This window comes from Pituophis catenifer, unplaced genomic scaffold (genome assembly GCF_029215685.1).
Source record: "Pituophis catenifer annectens isolate HBS135680 unplaced genomic scaffold, rPitCat1.0.hap2 SCAF_8, whole genome shotgun sequence".
Taxonomy (NCBI): domain Eukaryota; kingdom Metazoa; phylum Chordata; class Lepidosauria; order Squamata; family Colubridae; genus Pituophis; species Pituophis catenifer.
Window position 1 is genome coordinate 76624059 of NW_027256888.1, and position 19633 is coordinate 76643691.

A 19633-nucleotide genomic window follows, 5' to 3' on the forward strand; every position below is an offset into this window, starting at 1 on the left:
CTAAAAAATGGTTGTAGGTTGAGGACTACTTATATGTCACTAAACTTGTAAATTTATAAATTTGGAGCAGCAAATTGGAACCCCTCCTCTTCTTCCTCTTCCTCCTCCTCTTCAGAGTTGTAAGGACATTGGTGAACTTTTAGCCCAACCCCCTACTCAAACAGGATACCCTATAGCATTTCAGACAAATGGCTGTCCAATCTCTTCTTAAAAACCTTCAATGATGGAGCAGCAGCAACTTCTGGAGGCAAGCTATCCACTGATTTTTTTTTTTTCACTGACATGAAATTTTTACTTAATTTTAGATTGGTTGCCTCCTTGATTAGTTTCCATCCATCGCTTCTTGTCCTGCCTTCAAGGTGCTTTTGAGAATAGGTTGACCCCATTCTTCTTTGGGGCAACCCCTGAAATATTGGAAGACTGCTATCATGTCTCCCCTTCTTTTCATGAACCTACTAGACATACCCAAATTCCTGTAACCGTTCTTCATATCTTTTAACCTCCAGTCCCCTAATCATCTTAACTGCTCTTCTCTACACTCTTGCCAGAGTCTCAACATCTTTTTAATAATTTGCATTTAGGGAAAAAAAAATCTACCGGTAATTAATGGAGGCTAATGCCTCCTACTAAGGCAGCATTTAACATCCAGCTGCCTGCAATTACTGCGAGTTCAATTCTCACCAGGCTCAAGGTCGACTCAGCCTTCCATCCTTTCTAAGATGGGTAAAATGAGGACCCGGTTTGTGGGAGCAATAAGCTGACTTTGTATAAAAAAGAACACCGGTTGGGGGGGGGGGTCGAAAGCCCTACTAAGCAGGTATATACAAAAGTATGAAGGCTATTGCTTAACGCATTGTAAGCCGCCCTGAGTCTCCGGAGAAGGGCGGCATATAAAAATAAATAAAAATAAAAATAAATTTAAAAAAATAAATTTAGTGGTGTGTTTTTTTTAAAAAGGTCAGACAGCCACTGTAGCTTACATTTCTTTCTCTTCTCTTTGCTGATGACTCACAATGAGCTTGAAACTGAAACCGAATTTGGCTTTTAGGAGAAATCTCTGTTTTCCAGGAAAAGGAAGGAATCTGACTGCCTGTTTAAGGGGAAAACCAAGAAATTCTCAGTAAGACCATCGGTTGATCCTGGCTGTTATTTCTTGTAAGAACTCAGCAATCGAAGGGAATTCAACTCACTTGGTAGTGGACTGCAGAAAGTCCTCAACTTACAACCTCTTGCTCAGTGATTCTTCAAAGCAACAGTGGCACTGAAAAAAAGTGACTTAAACTGTTTTTCATACTGTTGCAATTCTCCGTGCTCTCTCCGTGATCGAAATTTGCATGCTTGTCTAATGGTCCATGTTTATGACGGTCGCAGTGTCCCGGGGGTCACGCGATCCCCTTTTACGACCTTCTGACAAGCAAAGTCAAGGGGGAAGCCAGATTCATTTAACAACGGTGTGATTCACTGAATGACGGCAGAGATTCATGTGACAACTGTGTCAAGAAAGCTCGTAAAAGCAACTTGGCTGGGATCGTCAGAGCCTTTTGAAAGCATTTTAGCATGTAGAAAAAAATGGTTTTAAAAGTTTTAAAAGTTAAAAACAAAAAGTGGCCACGCCCACCCAGTCACATTACCCCCACCACCACCAAGCCACGCCCACAGAACCGGTAGTAACAAATTTTAGATTTCACCCCTGGATTGAGGTACACAAAATTGTAAAGCTACTAAAAAAAAAATGGTGAAGCTTGGACTGCAACATTACAACACACACAGTTCATGATTAGGAACGGAAGCGGTATAATGGTATAAGTAAGATAAAGTACACTACAGGTAGTCCTTGACTTACAACCATTCATTTAGTGACTGTTTGAAGTTACAATGGCACTGAAAAAAGTGACCTATGACATTCTTTGCACACTTAGAACCGTTGTAGCATCCTCGTGATCAAAATTCAAATGCTTGGCAACTGACATGTATTTATAACGGTTGCAGTGTCCCAGGGACAGGGTGGGTTCTAATTTTTTTTACTACCGTTTCTGTGGGTGTGGCTTATTTTGTGGGCGTGGCTTGATGGTCATGTGACAATTCTTTAGGATTTAGCAGAGGTACTGGTCTACCAGGCTTTTAACTGTCTACTCATTTATTTTTGCAGGCACCGATCTACTCATTTGTTTTTGGAAGCACCAGTCTACCACCACACTGCCTTTTAACACTGATCAGCTGTAGGGCGGCCCTTTGAAGCCCTACGGCAAGAGTTTAAACAGTTTTTTTCCTTCTAGCTGATCAGCTGGGACTCAGGAGGCAGCAATAGATTGGGGGTGGGGCCAAATAAAAGGTAAGAATAACGCCGGGGGCAGGGGGGAGAAAGAGCCGGTTCGGTGACATCATATCGTCACCGCTAGCGGCTCGGTGGAACTGGGTTGAACCGGGAGGAACCCACCACTGCCCAGGGTGATATGATCCCCTTTTGTGGCCTTCTGACAAGCAAAGTCAACGGGGAAGCTAGATTCACTTAACAACCATGTTACTCACTTAACAGCTGCAGTGATTTTTATTTTTTTAATTTTTTTAATTTGATTTATATGCCGCCCTTCTCCAGAGACTCAGGGCGGCTTACAATGTGTTAAGCAATAGCCTTCATACTTTTGTATATTTATACAAAGTCATCTTATTGCCCCCATAATCTGGGTCCTCATTTACTTAGGAGCTGCCTCAAGAAAGGTAAAATGGAACAAAACTCACTTTTTTTTAATATAATTAAATTTAATTATAATTAATAATAAAACAAACAAACACATAATACATCAATCCTTTCGTGTATCTTCTCGGTGTTTCTTCCGTGACTTCTTCTTCTTTTTATTCCTTCTCCTATCTTCATTTCTCCTTGATAATTTCCATTTCTCTGTTGCGATATTTCCCCCCAAATTACAATACATTTAATATAACATTCTCCTTATTTAATTATCACAATTTTTATCTATATCTCTTTTTTAAGCAATCATAAAATTTCCCCCTTATCTTATAGTAGTCCGTATCCTCTCTCTCTTTAATCATCAATCTCTTCATTTCTGCACAATCTAAGAATTTTTTAATTACTTCCCCTTCCAAAGGGATTTTCTCTGCTTTCCATCTTTGCGCAAATGCTATCCTCACTGCAGTTATTATATGTATAATCAAGTATATATTTTCTTTACTAATTTTCTCTGGTAGTATACCCAATAGGAACAGCTCAGGTTTTAAATCAATATGTTGTTGGGTCATTTCTTCTAACCATGTCTTAATTCTGCTCTCATAGTCTCTAGCTTCTAAACTCACTTTTAACGAACGGAAATTTGGGCTCAATTGCGGTCATAAATCGAGGACTATCTTGTATTGGTGTAACAAGCATAAAAATATTCAGGAATGAAGTACGCCAATTTGACATTGTCATATAGCTTGTTTGATTTGGAAGATTGAAGACCTGCTGTGGTCAGAAATGTCAAAAACAAAACAAAAATCACAGCCTTTTTGCCTCATTACATAGTTCATGTACTCGTTTTTTTTTTTAAATAAATTGCTACAGGAAGTACTGGGGTTACTTCTAAATCCATATATAACGCTGTTGGATCAGTGGTTCCAATTTGAGTGTCATAGATGATGAGTCCTTCACAAGCTGATTACATGTCCATAGAAGTGAAGCAGCTTCTTCAAAACTTGGCTTGAACTTCATTATTTGGCCTTCATTCGGTTCAAAATATCCTGTAAAGGAAGCATAAAATGTGAGCCACTTGATTAGTTTTCTCCACTTACAAAATATTGCCTTTTTAACTCGTTCTTCTGATCCATGTTCTGACTGAGTCCATTCCATTCCATTCCATTCCATTCCATTCCATTCCATTCCATCATCTAATTTCTATTCTATTCTATTCTATTCTATTCTATTCTATTCTATTCTATTCTATTCTATTCTATTCTATTCTATTCTATTCTATTCTATTCTATTCTATTCTCCTTATAAACCTCCAGTGTTGAAGCACCCACAACTTCTGGAGGCAAGTCCTTCTACTGATTAATTGTTCTCATGGTTAGGAAATTTTTCCTTAGTTCTAGGTTGCCTCTCTCCTTGATTACTTCCCATCTGTTTCTTCTACTCAAAATTTCTGCTACCGGTTCTCCAGAACCTGTCAGAACCTGCTAAATTTCACCCCTGAAGAGTCCTTCTTTTCTCTAGATCAGACATACCCAATTCCTGCAATTGTTCTTCATATGTTTTAACCTGATGATGGTTAAATAATATAACATGATGAAGAATATAAAACAAGGGAATCCTTCAAAAAGGGAAAGTCCCCTTTAAATTGTAGAGAAAGTAATTTCTATAGGAAAGGAATCTCATCCTCAAGAAAAGGTCTCAAGGGAATGTTTTGAAGATCAAGTCAGTCAGGAATGAATCCATCTACGTAGAATAACGAGCCACCTGTAGTTAGAACTGATTATATTATCCACTGGACTGTCTAAGATTCCCCTCTCTTTGCTGGCTTCCTTGCAAAACTGACAAACAAGCCACAATTAAACAGCAGGAAACATCTGACCGCGAGCTAAGATTCGGAAGCTAAGATGCGGAAGTTTTGAGGAGCTGCTATGAGTAATTTTGTACGAAACGTGACAAATGTGATAAGTAAAAAGGCTGAATGGTAACCTTGTGAAAGAAATTACAGAGACCGACATGTGGCAAATAACAATTTTTGTTTATATAAATATCTGAGTCACACTTCAGGCTATTTCTGCGGGAATAAACAGCTGAAAAAAGATTTACTGCCTCGTTCCAGCTGGATTTATTAGTCCTCAGAAAAACACAAACAAGCTAACATTCCAACATGTTCGCTACTTACCTTTTTAATTTCCCTGCCTTGGTCCCCGTTCAGGTTCAGACAAAGTCTTTGGTTGTTTCTAAGCGTCACTCTACATATATGCAAAGAGACCAAATTAAAGACCAGATTAGACAAAGGATTGTTTGGTGTTATTAGCATTCATCATTAATTGACTCTCAATGCAACTGTTGTGAAGCCGGCCCACTTGCCTTCCCACCTCTCCAGATTGTCAGCTGCAAACTCAACATACTCACACCAGTTGACTAAAGATAACTTTACTTTGTGCAATCCATTTCTCTCTCTCTCTCTCTCTCTCTCTCTCTCTCTCTCTCTCTCTCTCTCTCTCTCTCTCTCTCTCTCTCTCTCTCTCTCTCCCTCCCTCCCTCCCTCCCTCCCTCCCTCCCTCCCTCCCTCCATCTCTCTTCTACACTGTAGGTCAGCATGGAAAGCATTTAATTCCAGATATTTCAGTCAGCTAGCATGAGTAAACACCAAAGATGCATGGAATGCTGTTACCTTCCCACTGTAGGAAGTTAGCACCCACCCCTTTCCTAGAAGATGAAATATTTTAGGAAATATTAAAAAGGCAGAATATTATGTTTCCCTGTATGAGAAACGGAGAAGCATGTTTTAAAGACAAAACAGCTCCCACCTACCCTTTGTCAATGGGCCAGAGGCAGAAACTCAATCCTTTGACAAAGGATCATCATCTGCAACACAATAGGGACCATCTAGCAACAGAAACTAACACAATGGGACTCATCTAGTAGCAGAAACTCATCACATGGCACCTGGGAAGATTACATCAGCCAGCAAGGCTAGCTAAGACCCCCACCCCCTGGGAGTCTGACAACCAATTAGGATACTCTTTGGGGCCCCAGGAAGTTCAAAGCCAGAGAGAGCATAAAACCCGGGGACTCGCTGTATCTGGTCCCTTTTCTGTTCAGGAACTCAAGCCATGTGATCCTGTCCACCATTAAACCATCTTTCCAAGCAGTCTCCATGTTTCCAGTGTCTTTTTCCCCACTTGGAGCTGAACCCAGAAGGATATTTCTTCCTACACCACCAAAGGTGGTCCCAATTTTTCTACTTGCATTTTTCACATGCTTTCGAACTGCTAGGTTGGCAGAAGCTGGGACAAGTAACAGGAGCTCACCCCGTTACACGGTACTAGGGATTCGAACCGCTGAACTGCTGACCTTTCGATCAACAAGCTCAGCATCTTAGCCACTGAGCCACCACGTCCCTTCAGTCAGTTTAAGCCACCTCTAAGATTCCTTCACTTTTGTTATCCTCCGTGAATCTCAAGCATAAAAACAAAAATTGTCTGCTTTTTTTTTAAAAAAAAAATCTATGTTCCCCCATCCTTATTCAGTTTGGGACACCTTGATTGTTGCTCATTCTGGTGGCACCTTGATTTATTTAGTTGTTTGTTTTATTTATGGAGGCTGGGCAGGGGACAGAATATATCTGCCCTCAGTGTAGAAGGGATTGCCACTCTCGAAATGGCCTTTTTAGTCACACTAGATGCTGTTTTAGGACCTCTTTCCAGAGCACGATACCATGGTCTCTTGAGACTGAAGGATTCCAATGATATTTATTTATATCCCACCTTTATTATTTTTATAAATAACTCAAAGTGGTGAACATGCCAGTACTCTTCCTATTTAATTCACAACAGTAACCCTATGAGATGGGCCAAGCTGAGAAAGAATGACTGGTCCAAAGTCACCCAGCCAACATTCATGCAGTTCAAAGCAGAACTAGAACTCACCATCAACTAGCAATTGGTCCAAAGTTACCCAGCTGGCTTTCATGCCTAAGATTTCCCACCTAAAACTCATGATCACCCAGTTTCTAACTCAGGATCTCCCAGATATCTTAACCAGTACACCAAACTGGCAAACTGATGGTGGAAGTGTCTTGTGTTGTCATGGACTACATAGTTCAAATTTTTACTTGGCATGGATTTTATCACCAGATAGGAATGGCACAATCAGAAAAGTATAAGGCAGAAATTTCTATGGCTGAAAATAAAGAGAGACCCAGCAGGCTGAAATAGATATGAGTATCCTGAAATATGCTTTCCACTTTGAGGTGAAATATGGAGACGAGAGAGAGAGGGAGAGAGGGGAGAGAGAGAGAGAGAGTGTGTTTTTTATTTCGGATGCGTGCAACTGGCATGTACTTATGACTGTTGTAGTGTCCCGGGGTCATGTGATCACCTTTTGCAACCTTCTGACAAGCAAAGTCGATGGGGAAGCCAGATTCATTTTACGACCGTGTTACTATGACAGAGCAGCTGGGTGTCTCCCTGTTACTAATTGAACAACGTCAGTGATTCACTTAACAACTCTGGCATGAAAGGTTGTAAAAGGGGGCAAAACTTACTTAAGAACTGTCTCACTTAGCAATGAACATTTTGGCAATTCAATAGCTTCAGTAGGAGAAGGCATCAAGATTCTGCTCAACTACTTACATCACTTCCTCTCGACTGCAGGTGGTGCTTGGACGGTGGTACTCAGTTTTAACTATACGGTTCTTTTGCACAGAATTTCTCAAACCTTTGCATAAACAGCGCTCCCGACCCGCGCTGGGAATTCCTGCAAAAGATCATATAAAGAAGGTGAATACTTCACCCATCATTTACCATCATCTAAAACAGTGTTTCTCAACCCAGCAATTTTAAGGTGAGTGGACTTCAGTTCCCAGAATTCCTCTGCTGGGGAATTCTGGGAGTTGAAGTCCATCTACCTTAATATTGCTAAGGTTGAAAAACACTGATAAAATGTATGGGAGGTGTTTGCTTGCAAACCTTCCATTATACTAATTACAGTATATCATCACGATATACTGTAATTTGTATTATCTATCTTCCTGTCCATTCCATCCATCCATCAGTCTATTTCTTTTTAATGTTGAAAAGTTTTGATACAAAATGAAAACAATACAAATTTAAAGGAAAAAAGGAAAGTGGAATAAATAAGAAATAAGAGGGGCCAAAAAGAAGAAGAAGATAAAAAGCAGTGACTTTTCATCTTTTTTACAGTTATAAATATATTTATATTTTATCCCGTCTGTCTATGATTACATTGTGTCTCCCTTCTTTCCATATTCTAATCTTTCTAATTATCAAACCCATAAATCAGACCCTAAAATATTTAGCTACTGGTTTCTCCCTAATCAAAAAAGGCAACTTGCCTTTCTTTCTTTCTTTCTTTCTTTCTTTCTTTCTTTCTTTCTTTCTTTCTTTCTTTCTTTCTTTCTTTCTTTCTTTCCTTCTTTCTTTCCCTTTCTTTCTTTCTTTCCTTCTTTCTTTCCCTTTCTTTCTTTCTTTCCTCAGTGTTTGTGCACTACACTAAAGTAAAATCAAGCTATATTATGACTTATTCAGCAACCTACATGAAAAAAATATTTTTCCTATCCCAGCTGAAATTCAGAAACTTATACTTTCTCTAATGATAATTGTCAAAGCCAGAAACAGGTATTAAATAGGGCCGTGAGTAGAGGACATACAAACAATTTGCACAAAAGAGGAAGGAGCAAGAAGTAGAAGAACCAGGAAAAGGGTCTATTGGAGTACAGCCCACTCTTGAAAATCTGGAATGAACTTGGAAATGCCCCTCTTCTAAAATCAATTTGAAAAAACAAAAAGGAATCAGATCATTTAACCTTGCATGAGAATTACACAGGAAGCCAGAAAAACAAGGATGGGAAGGAAGCTTGATTTGGTCATCTTTGTGCTGCATCTCCTTTCCTAGTTGTGGTATCTTGGCCAACACCTAATTTACTGGTTAAATTCACCCCCTGCTATTTTTCCCCACCAACTAACTTTCATGAACTTTTTTTTTTTTTTTACAAAATACCTGAAATGCTACATAAGAAACATGGGAATCTGTCCTAAAAGGGGAACCTTGAGATTAAGAACCTGTCAAAATAGAGGCGATAGATAAATTGCATGCATGGTTTCAATTATAAATGCATTCCCATAATGGGCTTAATAGCTACGTTCCCTAACCCTAAACTCTTCCCATGTTACTTCCCTGATCCAGTTTCTTTCAACTCTGTCTTCTCCTCTTCAAAGTCAGAAACAGACATTTCAGAGGATTAAGAATAGAGAAGGAGACTCCGAATAACTGAATAACAGAGTTGGAAGTCTTCTAGTCTAATGTCCTCCTCAAGCAGGAGACTCTATGCTATTCCGGACAAAGGGTTATCCAATCTCTTCTTGAAAGCCTCCAGTGATGAAGAACCCACAACTTCTGAAGATAAACCACTCTTTAACTGTTCTCACTGTCAGGAAATTTCTCCTTAATTCTAGGATGGCTGTTTCCTTGATTAGTTTCCACCCATTGTTTCTTGTTCCACCTTGAGGTGCTTTGGAAAATAGGTTGATCCCCACTTCTTTGTGGCAGCCCCTCAAATATTGGAAGATGACTATCATGTCACCCCTTCTTTCCATCAGACTTAAGGTAAGGTAAGGGATGGTTTCCACTGTCCAATTGTGCCCTACTTTAGGGGGACAGTTCTCATCTCCATTTCATTGACACTGTCCGAAGACATTTCTGCAGACATGTGGCCAGCATGACATCATGGAGTGCTGTTACCTTCCCACCAAAGTGGTACCTATTGATCTACTTGCATGTTGCATGGTTCCTGCTAGGTTGGTAGGAGCCAAGGCAACAAACTGGAGCTCACCCCATTGTGTGTCCTGGGTTGTCGGCAGAAAAGCTGACAAACACAGCATCCTTAACTGTTGAGCTATTGTGCCTCTTCCATGAGACTAAACATACCCAATTCCTAGCAACCGTTCTTCCTCTGTTTTAGCTTGATGTCAGCTTAAGGCTATAAAACGATGAAGAATAAAAATAAATAAAAAAGGGAACCCTTCAAACAGAGAAAAAAAAAACCCTTTACAATCCTAGAGAAAGCAGCAGCGAAAGTGTTATTTCTTCTTCTTCTTTCCAGGTTACCAAAAGGTTACCCAAAATTACGCAAAGAAATTGCACGAAGGAGCGAGAAGCAGAAGAAACAGGGAAGGGGTTAGGAACATCTGGATGCGAGCTTGGAAATGCCTCCCTTCTAGAACCAAAAAAGAGAACAAGATCGTTTTTTTTTTTACCTTCCATGAGAGCCACCCAGCAAGCCAGAAGAACAAGGACGGTGAGGAAAGTCTGTTTGAGCATCTCTGCGCTGAGTCCGGTTTCCCGCTTGTGGTCTGGAGAGAGAAGTGGTGCTTTTGTCGGGGTGAACAGCTTATTTATTGCCTAGATTCTCCCCCCCCCCTGTTATGCGTCAGGGAATCCCCATCCTACTCACTTTCACTTCCCATGTATTTACATTTTCAAAGAAATCATTCTCTAAGGTCACAACACCCACAATCGTGGACTGCAGGTTCCCTTTTCCAAAAACTGTGCTTTGTTTTTTAATTTGATATTTTTCCTCATGAATAGACATGTCTGTGGAACCACTAAGCAATCATCTTGACAGGTCAGCACCTTTCATAGTAATTTAAGTTGCTGATGAGCCAATGTTTGAGATTTTGGCATTCAAGCCGGGATGTGGTTTTTGATTTGACTGTTTGAACCCCCGTGGCCTGTGGTTTATTCTTTCACCTTTTTATGAGTGAAGAGCCAGGGCGACGCAGTGGTTAGAAAGCAGTATTGCAGGCTAACTCTGCCGACCGCCAGCAGTTTGATCCTGGCTCAAGGTTGACTCAGCCTTCCATCCTTCCAAGGTCGGTAAAATGAGGACCCAGATTGTTTGGGGGCAATATACTGACTCTGTAAACTGCTTAGAGAGGGCTGTAAAGCACTGTGGAGCAGTTTATAAATCTAAGTGCTATTGGGAGGGAGGGAGGGAGGGAGGGAGGGAAGGAAGGAAGGAAGGAAGGAAGGAAGGAAGGAAGGAAGGAAGGAAGGAAGGAAGGAAGACAAGAAAGAAGGAATGGAAATAAGAAGAAAGGAATGGAAATGAGAAGTAAGGAAGGAAGCCATAGTGGCACAGTGATTAGATTGCAGTATCACAGACTGATTCTGCCAACTGCCAGCAGTTTGATCCTGACCAGCTCAAGGTTGACTCAGCCTTCCATAGTGCTGTAAAAGCACTATGAAACAGTATATAGTCTAAGTGCTATTGTTATTATTCTAGTCGCTGTTTTTCAAGTAAATCTTAAAGTTGCCACGTTTGAAAAACACTGCTCTCATTGTCAATGTTCGTGCCGGTTTTAAGCTATGATAAAGTAAAGAAATATTATTGATACTAAATAATAAAAGAAAAAGAATTAGTTTTTATAATTTTCTGGGTTTTTTTTTTTTCATTTACTTAAAAAAATACAGGTAATCCTTCGTTTACAAGCATCCATTTATTCTGCCTTGTAGGTAGCTGGTCTCACTGCTGTCACTCCTGCCTCTTCTCTGCCCTGCGTGCTCTCAGATCGGCTGGAGGAGGCTGTTTTCCCTCATCCATCTTGACAGAGCTGTCCTGCTGCAGCTGTGCCTCAACTGCCCCGTGTTCAACCGCCTTTTTATCTGGCCACTCCCCCTGGGACCGCTCCAGTGAGGTGGCCGTTGGTGCAGTCCTGTTACAGGCTGAGCTTGCCGGAGATCGGCGAGGAGTGCTGCCACGGCTGATGGGAGATCCAGCTGCCACTCCTTGGGCACCATCTGTGGAGGTCGCGCAGTGCTTCCAGAGACCTCGGACGTTCACCGAATGGTGGCTATAGGCAGTGGTGGGATTCAGCCAGTTCGCACCACTTCGGGAGAACCGGTTGTTAACTTTCTGAGCAGTTTGGCAAAGTGGTTGTTGGAAGAGATCATTAGGGCAGAGAACCGGTTGTTAAATTACTTGAATCCCACCACTGGCTATAGGGAGGGGGCATGTCCAGCCAGCCGAAGGGCATGGAGCCTTGCTGATAAAGCACGCTGGGAGGTGAATGCTCCCAGTTCTGACTTTGCAACAGACTCATTCAACTCGCACTCATTGAGTACTGAGGCTCCGGCCTAATTAATTTTTTTTTGTTGCGTCACAGTTCCTGAACGTTCTTGATTCAGTTCTACCCAGGTCTGGCCTCAGACCTTTGAGACTGTGCTTCCTCCTGGCTTGGAGTTACCTTGAGACATGTCACATTCCCCCCCCCCCCCATGTCCCTGGGACCAGTTTATCCTCCTCCCAGTTTCCTCCTCCCACTGCAATCTTGTCTCCCCTGGTCCTTCTCTTCACAGCCTCCCACCGACCGGTACGCTCTCATAGAGAGGGGCTCCTCCGGGTGCCATCAGCCAAGCAGTGTCAACTGGCGGCCCCCAGGGGGAGGGCCTTCTCTGTGGGGGCACCCACTATCTGGAATGAGCTCCCCCCGGAGATACAGAGGATCCCGGATCTGCGCACTTTCCGCCGTGCTCTTAAGACCCTCCTATTCCAGCAAGCCGGCCTGGCCTAATTTTCTCCCCTTTCTTTTAAATTTTTAAATTGGAATTTTAATTTGTTTTAAATTATTGGGATTTTTAATTGTCTTGGGCTAAATTATTTAATTTGGTTTTAATTATGTTTCTAACTTTTGTATTTATTTATTTTATTCTGTGCCTGTTCACCGCCCTGAGTCCTTCGGGAGTAGGGCGGTATATAAATTTAATAAAACAAACATAAAACAAACACTAGACTAGCCATGCCCAGTTCCTGTAACCGTTCTTCATATGTTTTAGTCTCCAGCCTCCTAGTCCTCTTTGTTTGTTTGTTTGTTTATTTATTTATTTATTTATTTATTTATTTATTTATTTATTATTCGAATTTCTATACCGCCCTTCTCCTTTCGGACTCAGGGCGGTGAACAGCCAAAATAAAAAACATTTATACATAAGTACGATTAAAAATAGATTTAAAATAATTAAATTTGGCCCATAGTTTAAAATTTATCAATTTAAAATCCATATCAAAATTTAAAACCAACCATAAAATCATAAAATCAAGAGAGACCGGCTAACTGTTGCTCTTCTCTGCACTTTTTCTAGAGTCCCAACATCTATTTTGTAGTATGGTGACCAGAATTGGTTGCAGAATTCCAGTTGTGATCTTACTAGGGCTTTATAAAGTCTTTTTATACATGCTGCAGTGTTTTAATCACCACACTTAATTGTTCTCACTGTCAGGAAATTTCTCCTTCTTTCTAGGTTGGTTCTCTGCTTGTTTAATTTCTATCTGTTACTTCTTGTCCTGCCTTTAGATGCTTTGGAGAATAGGTTGAACCCCTCTTCTCTGTGGCAGCCCCTTAACGTGTTTTCCCAAAAATAAGACCTCCCCAGATAATATGCCAAATTGGGCTTTTGAGCGCATGCGCTAAAATAAGCCCTCCCTGAAAATATTTAAACGCACGCACAGCTGGTCCCTGCCATTTCCTCTGGTTAGGGTTAGGGAGACAGAGCTGGAAATCAGCTAATAAGGCAAGAGGAGCCCCATCCAAGAGGATGGCAAGAGGAGCCCCATCCAAGAGGAGCATAGGACCTAGTTATCTTCGAGACCGCCTGCTGCTACCGATAACCTCCCATCGACCCGTGCGCTCCCACAGAGAGGACCTCCTCGGGGTGCCATCAGCCAAACAATGTAGGCTGGTGACCCCCAGGGGGAGGGCCTTCTCTGTGGGGGCACCCACCCTCTGGAACCAACTGCCCCCTGAGATGGGGAGAATCCAAGACCTCGGTGCCTTCCGCCGTGCCCTTAAAACTTTCTTTTTTCATCAAGCCGGGCTGGATTAACATATTTTTAAATTTTTAATTTTTAATTGGTTTGTCATTTTAAACTGGGGCCAAATTAATATATATATATTAAATTGTTCTTAATGTTTGTATTGTATGTTTTTATCTGGCTGTACACCGCCCTGAGTCCCTTGGGAGAAGGTGCGATATATAAATTTGAAATAAAAATAAAAATAAAAAAAATCTTGCTCCATGCACACCAAAATAATAAGACCTCCCTGAAAATAAGGCCAAGTGCTTATTTCGGGGTTCAAAAAAATATAAGACAGACTCTTATTTTCGGGGAAACATGGTAGATATTGGAACACTGCTACTATATCATCTCACTCATAGTTCTTCTTTTCACCAGACAAGACATATCCAGTTCCTGAAACCAGTCCTGATATGTTTTAGCCTCCAACACCCTAATCGTCTTAATTATCACCTCTGCACTCTTTCCAGAGTCTCAATATCTTTTTTATAACTAATAGTTCTAACAGTTCCCTCTTAATTTGCGTTTAGGAGAAAAGCTAATTAATTAATTCTGGCCATTCTAGTTCTTTAAAAAAATTATCAGACAATCAACGTAGCCTGCATTATCTTTTCGCTCTCTTTGCTGATGACTCACCACAATCTCGAAACTGAAAACCACATCTAGCTTTCAGGAGAAAGCTCTGTTTTCAAGGAAAAGGAAGGATCTGACTACCAAACACAGTAAGGGGAAGTCCAAAATATTAATTAAGGCAGTCAGTGGATTCTGGTTGTTATTTCTTGTAAGAACCCAGGAATATTTTGAAGAGAATTTAGTTCACTTGGTGTCAGGGTTCCAAGTAATAATCCCATATCAAGCAAAACTCTGAGGCAGTTGAAGTCCTCAAGGAAGAGCTTTATTGGAAATATCATATTGGCACAGATCTGGTGAAAACTGACTCTGAAGGTTCCCGCTGTTTTCACCTAATTAAAAGTAAAAGTTTGTCCCTTCCCCCCCAGACCCTCAGTCACATGGTCCAATCAGCCTCGGTCTCCTCCTTCTGAACATCTGCAGGAATGTCCTTGGTTCCCAAGGGAAAGCATTTTGTTTTGGCTACAGCATCCCAGCTACCGTGTTTTCCCAGAAAATAAGACCTACTTAGAAAGTAAGTCCTAGCTTGATTTTTGCATGTACGCACAATATTTATTTATTTATTTATTTATTTTCCAATTTATATACCGCCCTTCTCCCTGAGGACTCAGGTCTGTGTACAGCCGAATAAAAACATAAATTACAAACATTAAAATAGTAGTAAAAGAATTCCGAACATTCTGTTGGAATTAGGATGTTACCCTAATATGGGTGATGGAGTTAACAATCCAGTTGAAAGACATTATAGAAGACATTATATGGATTACAAGTTTAAAGTCATTGATTTTATCTATATAAGGGAATATTTTTTTAGCAGGATGGGCAGAAGAATAAAGATATTAAGAATTGTTATTTTGTAGGAAAGTGGGTGGAGACAGGCTAGCTTATTGTTTGTTTATTTATGGGAGTGGAGGAAATGGATAGACTATGAGTTGAATAAATGTTAAATTAGGATCTATTATATAGTTTTATAGTGGAAGGCTGCTTTGAAATGTTATATTAATATACACAAAAGATTAAATATTAAATTAGGATTTATTATATAGTTTTAAAGTGGAAGGTTGTTTTAAAATGTTATATTAATATACATAAAAGGTTTGATTTAAGAGATATATGTATGGGGGAGGAGAAAAAGGGCAGATTATTGCTAAATTGGGTGTTATTATAATATTACTATGCTAAATTAGAAGTTATTACACAATGTTACAGTAGAATGTTATTTTGAAATGTATAGTAAAAGGGGGATATAATAATATTATTAGAAAGAAAGGGTCAATATTTGCGGGATGGAGTAAGGGGATGGTAAAGTATTATATAATCTGTTATGAATTTGGATTTTACTTTGAAGAAGTCACAGGGGGAGGGGTGGCGAGGGGAGGTTAGGGAGGAGGGGGGAGAAAAAAGGGGGGAAAATCTGTATTTGAAAAACTTTTTCAATTAAAAAAAAAAAGAATATATATAAATTTGGCCCCGTAATTTAAGAACAATAACAAACCCATTTAAAACATTTAAAAAATTAAGAAAAAAGTTAAGCCAGCCAGGCTTGCTGAAAAAAAAAAGGTTTTAAGGGCCCGGCAGAAGGCACCGAGGTCTTGGATTCTCCTTATCTCTGGGGGCAGTTGGTTCCAGAGGGTGGGTGCCCCCACAGAGAAAGCCCTCCCCCTGGGGGTCACCAGCCTACATTGTTTGGCTGATGGCACCCCGAGGAGGCCCTCTCTGTGGGAGCGCACAGGTCGATGGGAGGCCGTCGGCAGCAGGCGGTCTCGAAGATATCTAGGTCCTATGCCATGGAGCGCTTTAAAGGTGATAACCAACATCTTGAAGCGCACCCGGAAGACCACTGGGAGCCAGTGCAGCTCACGCAGGAGAGGTGTTGTATGGGAGCGCCATGCAGCTCCCGTAACTACCCACGCAGCCGCATTCTGGACCAGTTGGAGCCTCTGGGTGCCCCTCAAGGGGAGCCCCATGTAGAGAGCGTTGCAGTAGTCCAGGCAAGAGGTGACGAGGGCATGAGTGACTCTGCGCAGGGCATCCTGATCAAGAAAGGGCCGCAACTGGTGTATCAGGCGGACCTGACCAAAAGTCCCCTTGGCCACAGCTGTCAGATGTTCCTCCAAGGACAGCTGCATATCCAGAAGGACACCCAGATTGCGGGCCCTCTCTGAGGGGGCCAAAGACTCGCCCCCGATAGTCAGAGATGAAGTCATCTGACTATGTCGGGATGCCGGGAACCACAGCCACTCAGTCTTGGAAGGGTTGAGTTTGAGCCGGTTTCTCCCCATCCAGATCCGCATAGCCTCCAGGCACCGGGACTTCAAGGGCATTGTTGGGGTGGCCAGGGGTGGAGATGTACAGCTGGGTGTCATCAGCGTACTGGTGGTACTTCACCCCGAAACCATGGATGATCTCGCCCAGCGGCTTCACATAAATGTTGAACAGTAGGGGCGAGAGAACCGACCCCTGAGGCACTCCACATATGAGAGGCCTCGAGGTCGACCTCTGCCCCCCTGCCAACACGAACTGCGACCGGTCGGAGAGAAAGGAGGAGAACCACCGTAACACAGTGCCCCCCATCCCCAACTCTTCCAATCGGTGCAGCATGATACCATGGTCGATGGTATCAAAAGCCGCTGAGAGGTCTAACAGGGCCAGAACAGAGGAGCAACCTCTGTCCCGAGCCCTCCAGAGAGCATCTACCAATGCGACCAATGCCATTTCCGTGCTGTGCCCAGGCCTGAAACCCGACTGGAACAGATCTAGATAAGACGTTTCCCCCAGGTACTGTGGAAACTGTCGTGCGACCACACTCTCAACAACCTTCACCACAAAGCAAAGGTTGGAGACAGGACAATAGTTGGCTAATACTGCCGGATCCAAGGAAGGCTTCTTGAGGAGAGGCCTCACCACCGCCTCTTTCAAGGCTGTGGGGAAGTAACCCTCACTCAGGGAAGCATTAATAATTCCCTGGAGCCAGCCTCGTGTAACCTCCCGGGAAGCCAGTACTAACCAGGAGGGACACAGGTCCAGTAAACATGTGGCCGCACTAAGTTTCCCCAGAATCCTGTCCACGTCATCAGGGGTCACAGAGTCAAACTCTTCCCAGATAACATTCTCAAGACTATTCCTCGCCACCCTGCCCAAATCTACCCAGTCAGAGTCCAACTCCCCCTGGATCTGAGCGATTTTGTCATACAGATATTGTCCGAAATCCTCCACCCTGCCTTCCAGGGGGTCCTCCCGCGCTCCCGGGTGAAGCAGGGAGTGGGTCACCCTAAACAGGACGGCCGGACGATTCTCTGATGATGCAATAAGAGTGGAAAAGTGGTTAAACTTTGCCGCTTTTATCGCCACTAGGTAGGTCTTAATATGCGACCTTACCAGTGTTCGGTCAGATTCAGTGAGACTGGCCTTCCAACAGGCTCTCCAGGCGTCATTTCCGGTGCTTCATCTCCCTCAACTCCTCGGTAAACCAAGGAGCCGCAAGGGATCGGCACCGGGTCAGAGGCCGCAAAGGCACGACTCGATCCAAGGCCCCACCAGCCGCCTGATCCCAGGCAGCCACCAGGTCCTCGGCCGAGTCGTGTGCCAGATCCTCAGGAAATGGCCCAAGCTCCATCTGGAACCTATCAGGATCCATCAGGCGCCTGGGGCGGACCCATCTTATTGGCTCCGCCTCTCTGTGGCAGGGTGTAGCGGTTCGAAGGTCCAGGCAGAGGAGCGAGTGATCTGACCATGACAAGGGTTCCATGTCTATATCCCCTATAACAAGATCACTCGACCACTGGCCAGAGACAAAAATCAAGTCCAGAGTGTGTCCCCCCACCCCCGTGAGTGGGGCCATGAACTAACTGGGTCAGGTTCATGGCCATCATGGAAGCCATGAACTCCCGAGCCATCCCAGACGTTTCACCAACGGATGGCAAGTTGAAATCACCCATGACCATAAGCCTGGGTGTATCAACTGCCACCATGGCTATCACGTCGAGTAGCTCAGGCAGGGCCGCTGCCACACGGCAGGGAGCCAGGTACATAAGCAGCAAGCCCATCTGAACCCCATGACCCCATCTCACAAAGAGGGACTCACATCCGGCAATCTGAGGCACAGTGGTCTCCCTTGGACCAAGACCTTCTTTAATAATAACCGCCACCCCCCTGCCCCTCCCCTGGGCTCTTGGCTGATGGAATGCTCTGAAACCTGGTGGGCACATCTCGACCAGAGGGACCCCTCCTTCCAGTCCCAACCAGGTTTCCGTGATACCTGCCAGGTCCGCTCCCCCCTCCTGAATAAGATCGTGAATGAGGGGGGCCTTATTTACCACAGACCTGGCATTACACAGCATCAGCCCCAGGCCCAGGTCCTGAGTATTTGAGCCACCTAGTATCCGAGAGGAGCCTTGGGGACCGGGGCGCACAATTGGTCTCAAACAGCGAGTGCGCACCCCCAGCACATGGTATGGTCCTCTGCTCCCGCCATATCTGCCCCTCCCAACCACCGTGCTGATTGTACATCCCTCATTAGGAAAGCCCTCTGCCCCCTCCCCATTCCCTCGTCCTGTACCCTCCAAACCGTTACCCCGTGCCGGGCTCGGCTCTGACCTTGGTGGATTACCTCCCCCCCATCCCCTTTGGTCGTTCTCCCAGTTCCCCTTAAAAAATTATTAAAAACCCTAATTAAAAGACCCCTTAATCCCCGCTTTGAAACATGCCACCTCTCGGGGCTCCAAAGCCCATCCTTAAGGTAGGCCTTTGATAACGTGGAAGGCCATCGCCGCGAGAGGGGGGCATCTCACAGCGCAAGCAGGTCTGCCGAGGTATAGGCCATACATAGATGAGAGGTAAAAAGTCTGGTCAGGAGTGTGATAAATAGTCTAAAGGTGCTGGAGCAAGATGGATCTCAGTAAGCTGGACTCCACTGCCCTCTCACGGCAGTGGGAGGGGTCCCGTGTCATTTCGCCAAAATCGGAGGTAAGGATCCAAGCCACCCTCTCACAGTGGCTAGCCCAGATGGAAATGGCTCAGGAAAGTCAGATGGTCTATTCCTCCATTGGTGAAAGGCAACAGCTCCCTCAGCTCCCGCATGACAATTGCCCAGACTCCCTCCAGCTGGGGGCTCCGATGAGAAAGGGAGCCGAACCATAGAGGCACGATGATATTAAACCCGAGGGAGAGAAGATGTTCAAAAGGGAGGGGTAACATACAGCTGGACACAATCTAGAGGCGGGAAGCCGGAGACCAGGCCACAGACCCGGGGGGGGGGGGAGACCAACCGAGGTGACCAGATGACCAGTTTTTGGCTGCACTCCAGCCTCTCCAACCCCCAGAACTTCATAAATTTCCCCACTCGTATCTCCCGCCTCCAGACTCCAGCCCCCAGATCAGATGGTCTATTCCTGGTATAGATGGTAAGGCCGGAAACAAGCTGGCCGTATCTCCCCCCCCTA

General features: G+C 43.5%; 1 protein-coding gene across 1 annotated transcript; it reads right to left on the minus strand.

Moving 5' to 3' along the window:
• Positions 1 to 3636: 3636 nt before the first annotated feature.
• LOC139320643 (growth-regulated alpha protein-like) lies at positions 3637 to 10051 on the minus strand. The gene is made up of 4 exons (XM_070949051.1): positions 9967 to 10051; positions 7324 to 7447; positions 4866 to 4935; positions 3637 to 3735 (listed from the first exon to the last, which is right to left on the minus strand). Exons 1-4 carry the CDS (start codon positions 10028 to 10030, stop codon positions 3706 to 3708), a joined length of 288 nt encoding a protein of 95 aa, XP_070805152.1. The 5' UTR covers positions 10031 to 10051; the 3' UTR covers positions 3637 to 3705.
• Between the last annotated feature and the right edge of the window lie 9582 nt (positions 10052 to 19633).

Bases quoted from the DNA above. Each gene is read 5' to 3' on its own strand.
- LOC139320643 (XM_070949051.1), bottom strand. From the start codon at position 10,030: ATGCTCAAACAGACTTTCCTCACCGTCCTTGTTCTTCTGGCTTGCTGG. The intron at 7,448-9,966 runs GTAAAAAAAAAA...GATCTTTTGCAG, and splicing joins CTGGGTGGCTCTCATGGAAG to GAATTCCCAGCGCGGGTCGG. The intron at 3,736-4,865 runs GTAAGTAGCGAA...CTTCCTTTACAG, and splicing joins AAGGCAGGGAAATTAAAAAG to GATATTTTGAACCGAATGAA.